Source organism: Cydia splendana, chromosome 6, assembly GCF_910591565.1.
Source record: "Cydia splendana chromosome 6, ilCydSple1.2, whole genome shotgun sequence".
In the NCBI taxonomy this organism is placed as follows: Eukaryota; Metazoa; Arthropoda; class Insecta; order Lepidoptera; family Tortricidae; genus Cydia; species Cydia splendana.
In genome coordinates, this window is record NC_085965.1 from 7,383,466 (window position 1) to 7,388,836 (window position 5,371).

At 37.1% G+C, this 5,371-nt stretch overlaps 1 protein-coding gene across 1 annotated transcript in view; it reads right to left on the reverse strand.

Annotated features, from left to right (window-relative positions):
• The window catches only part of LOC134791327 (dynein axonemal heavy chain 3), a 114,882-nt gene extending 114,056 nt beyond the window's left edge, over positions 1 to 826 (reverse strand). The window contains exons 1-2 of the mRNA XM_063762344.1: positions 639 to 826; positions 36 to 149 (exon numbers count right to left, since the gene is read on the reverse strand). Coding sequence (XP_063618414.1) covers positions 36 to 149; positions 639 to 717 — 193 coding nt within the window. The 5' untranslated portion in view covers positions 718 to 826. The remainder of the gene's footprint in view (positions 1 to 35; positions 150 to 638) is intronic.
• Between the last annotated feature and the right edge of the window lie 4,545 nt (positions 827 to 5,371).

Below are 5,371 nucleotides of genomic sequence, written 5' to 3' on the forward strand. Positions count from 1 at the left end.
ATGATGATTGGTGTATTAGTTTTAACAATACTTACCAGTAGAGTCCATAGGCTTGACGTAATCGTAGCTGTCTCGGTACGGCACACCACGGGTCCAGGATTTCCTCTGCATTAAGGGTGGGAATTCGCTGCAGCCACCTTCACTTTCGCCTGCACATTAATGATTTTACACATACACGCTACAGCTTTTTATGAAACTCTACTTTCATTAGGGTTCATCCACATATTACGTCACAGCAACAGAGGGAGGGGGGTTCATGCCAAGTGTGACAGTACGTAACGACCTATCTTTTTCCTATGAAAAAGTGTGACAAGGGGGGAGGGGGAGGTCTAAAAAATCTTTGTGTGAATTAATGGACGACCCTTTAGTCATAGCAGACAAAGTATCAAAGAAACACTAGATAAGGCTAATCATATCTAGGCGCGAATATCAAGAAAATTTCAAGAAGCTGATGATTTGGCAGCTGTTTTATAGTTGTTTTAGCCTGTCCGATTTATAAGATCAAGTTCGCCATACATTTACTAAGGCGTACTTGATCTTAGAAAAACGGTTACACTATATACATATGTAAGAGTACGCGATTGCACTTCAACCTGGGTGACGCGCCCTGTGGCCGGCAGTTGTAGACGTGAACATACCTTCAGGGTAGTAATTCTTAGCCGCACTTAGCAGTACGCTGTCCTTATCCAACTCGGAGTGGCGACCAGCTCGCGGCATCCACGGCAAGCCGGGCTGCTTCCGCGCAGGAGTCACAAAACGTGCCGGACATGGCTCGGCGTCCACCGGCAAGAGGTTGGCGTTCAACGCCTTGCGCTTACGGTCGCCGCTTGCCATTGCACTGCTGAAAATAATAATAAGTTCTGTTTTTATATAATATATTATCTTATACCTTTAAACAAGCAATTCTTCTATATATCTTTACATATGTCTCGGGGATCTCGGAAACGGCTCTAACGATTTCGATGAAATTTGCTATATGAGGGTTTTCGGAGGCGAAAAATCGATCTAGCCAGGTCTTGTCTCTGGTTTTGAGTTTTTAATGTGTTTTCTGAGCAAAGCTCGGTCTCCCAGATACTAGTTCGATCACTCAATCCAATGTTTGTGTGTGCAAATCACTAAATATCTAGTGATTTTTTAAGTTACCCCAATGCACCACGTGCAGTTTTCTCATTTTCTTTGCAAAAAACTAGTTTGGTTGGATTTTACACACGTCTTTAAAAGACTAACTGCAATCGATAAAATCTATAGCATTTACAGAGCCCGAGCGATAGCTACTTTAATAATTATCACTACACCTTATAAAACAAAGTACCCCGCCGTGTCTGTCTGTTTGTGTGTATGTATGTTCGCGATAAACTCAAAAACTACTGAACGGATTTTCATGCGGTTTTCACCTATCAATAGAGTGATTCTTGAGGAAGGTTTAGGTGTAAAATTTGCTAACCCGGGGCGGGTCGCTAGCTATATATTGACTTGTAAATGTTATCGGAGTTTTATTTTGTTTAGTAATAGTGGTTATTACGGAACTCTACACGCCACTGACTAGCACTAAGCCCATTTAAATTTGAACTTTAGCTTACCTTACGAAATTCTGTGCTCCTTAATATTCCATTTATTAATTATTTTCGGGGAAAACTGTAGGTACACAAAATAAATAACAAGTTGTCGACAGTGTCAGTGACGCGTCTCTATGGAAACCGCAAGTTGCTATGGAAAAGACAACTAATAGGTTTTATTAACCAGTACCAAATCAAAAAGGAAATATATATAAAAACTCTATACTTACGGTTTTTTTGTCATGCTTGCACTTGTAAAGCCAAGTCAAGAGGGCGCTATTATTCTCAATTATATGGCAACAGTTCAGTATAGTCTGAACAATGTGGATTGGCAACTCGTTATTTTGACTTACATACTTTTACTCACTCTAATCATAATCAGTATCCAAATATTCGGTGTTCACATTTTTTTATTGTCGGTTTTACCGTATAAAATTCATGTATTTTCTTACGCGTCACACATAAGTCAAAATTACCTTACATAGGGTCTGCTACATTGTCAATGAATAAAATTGATCGTCTCCAAAGCCCATAGCAAAGAGAATAGAGTGTATAGAGAGTTATTGTCATAGTAAATTTTGTAGTCACCGCAAATTTATAGCCATCTATCGACACAAGATTAAAACGAATAAGTTTTGGGCAAAAATTTAATTTTTGGTACAAGCTTTTATCGCTGACTGTACTTTTCTTACGACACGCGACATACAACTAATACTCATCGAGACAATTCTAAAAACCCCTAACACAATTAGGTTGCGTTGTTTCATCACAGAGTTCCTATGGCCACCTCCTGTATCCATCATCAGATGAGTTCGACAGTACCATATTATTGTATTGTCATCAGAACTACATACACCTGCCAATTTTCATGACGCTACGAGACTTGAAAGATGGTTAAATTAGTTACCTTAGATTCCATTACAGTTAGTTACATACAGGTCGAGAGTTCCTATGGCCACCTCCAGTCTCCATCATCAGATCAGTTCGACAGTACCATATTATTGTATTGTCATCAGAACTAGATACAGCTGCCAATTTTCATGACGCTACGATCCTTGGAAGATGGTTAAATTAGTTACCTTAGATTCCATTACATGTTAGTTACATACAGGTCGACCTAATAAAACCTTGTTAAAAATGAAAATGTATGTTATTATGTTATGTATATCTTTGCCCATAGTAAGATGTATTTTGCAAGTTGTACACGGAGTATAGGTACATATACAGCTCTTAGAGGATATAACCAACGGAGACGCCATGTCTATAATTTTCGGTACGAAATAGTCTGCCGTTTTTTGCGGGGGAGAGGCACATCAAATGTATACGTAACGTAAACATAGCCATGTCAGATAAACGTCAGTCCATACATGTGGTTGACATGTGGTTGACCATTGGCCGCCTATTTTAGACAGAGGGGACGCCTGTTAATGACCACTCCGTTTGGTTATATTCTCTAAGATACAGCTGCTATGCATCGTATATGCAACAATATAAAGAAGCTAACCGTACATTGTTTGCAGTTTATAACTACGCGTGCGGGTGCATTATGTATTATGTTTGAGCTAATTTCTCTCATTCCTAGATGATCAAGCGACATGCGCCGTGTGCTATTCTACATAGCTCGAGTCAGTGTCAGACACACATCTGGAATGTACGCTAAAGAACCTGCACGGTTAGCCTAACGTGAGCCTGCACATCACCCGAACGTTTCACTGAACAATACCTCGGCTTATTACCGGTTAAACTTTAAACTCTTTAACAGGCATAAAGGTTTCTGAAAACTCTGAAGTTACCCTAAATTGAACCCTATGACTTTGAATTAAACTTCAAAATCATCGTGGGATTCCCTCTGCCTTAGGCTTAAAATGGCCTAGACGTCTAGAGATTTTATTTCTGCTTACATTAATTTTATTTATTATGCAATGACAATGATCTAACGTGAAAGTGCAGCTAATGAAAAATTAGTCTTAGAACAAGGTACTTCTGCGGTTCTGTAATAATGGTAACGATTCTATTTCTCTATCTTGTTTTCTATATCTAATTAAGTTATAATTGTATTCAACGATTTAGCCTATGAAAAGCCGTGTGGGTTTTGTAATAAAACAATATTATGATTTGAGTATAAATATGTAAATTGATAAATTTATTTAATAGCACCATAATTAAGATAATAAAAATACAACACAACATCATTATTAAAATTCATAAGAAAACATGTCTAAAGATATGAAAATTTAATTATGCAAAATTTTCACACCCAAATTAAATCTAATAAAAGTTTTGTATTTGCTAGATATATAAGTGCCTACCTAAAAAGCCTGTATTGTTTAATTTTATTATGCTTTATATCACTGTTGTAGTATTTATTAGAGATCTTGAACAAAACAATATATATAACATAAAAAATCTTCAACCTAAAATATAAAACAGTCTTAAATAATACATTGTGGCGTTTTCGCCAAGGATAAAGGAACTAGGGATGTTGTGGATATTCGCATCCGCATCCGCATCCGCGGAACATCCGCATGATTTTCAACATCCGCATCTGCATCCGCATCCGCATGAAATCGATGCGGAGCAACCGCATAATGAGGATGTCGACCAAGTCGGTAACAGGAACGTATTAGCGGCGGCGCCAGCGGCGTAAATGCTAGGTAATTTCGTCATTAGGTATATAACGAAATCGTCTAGATCCCGAAAAGTCAGCCAAGTTACTGTTTATTAAACTAGTGGCTCTGTGAGCTGTAGACCTCGCGAGCAGAGCTTGAAATAACATGGTGCTAAGAGCTTTAAATACACCGTGTTTTTTTTGATTTCCGTTAATTTCAAGGGTGCATTCCTGAGCTTAAATCAAGTAACTTTCTCAAAGACACCGATGTTCTAATTAAGTCCATTTCGGAGATAATCCATAATTTATTTTTTTACTATAAGGCCTCTACAAGCGTGTACACTTACTTGCCTTAGGGCCGGCTTACATATTGATTAGTGTTTAGAATGAGTTCATACATTTGCTACTAAACTTAAGTACAATCTCGGTCGATTGATGTACGAAATGACATTGATATGTCACAGATTTCAATTGTTTGGTTGAGTTAAATGTAATGCCCGTGTTACAACAACGCTATAATATAGCATATTATGCTACATTTAATTACTTTTTAAACAAAAAAAAAAACAAAAAAGAAAACAAAAAAAAATTTTTTTTTTGAAAATTAACTATGCCATTTAGTTCTTATAAACGTACTTAACTATACCCCGAAGTTAACGGAATTCAATAAAAACACGGTGTATAGTAAATTAAAGAAAAACAATACGAAATTTATGTGTAAAAAAATACAAAAAGTTATAATATCCCAGCATACAATTACTGGGGATCGAACCCAGACCCTCTGTGCAAACAGAAAAAAGCGAACGTTTACAAACTGAGCCAAATAGTTCTTAGATGGGTTGACGAAATTTAGCTACTCCTTCTCAAATTAAAATTAGTTAAAATTAAATATCTAAATACCGCCTAAACCAGCGATAATTTTTTTCTGCATTTTTTGCTATTAACTCTGTAAACATGTCTCAAAAAGAAAAAAGTCTTATGATATCGATACGACTATTTGTTTAGGCGCCAGGTATCACGACTCCGCCATTTTTAAAAATTTCCAAAAACCGGATTGACAAAAAAATTTTATTTAGTCATAAAATTCGGTCACAAAATTTCACGAGAATCGGTTAAGAATTGCGACCTGTAGAGGAGAACATCCGGACATACGAAAGCAAAATGCCCGAGTCAAAACGTAGACCTTCGCTTCGCTTCGGTCAATAAA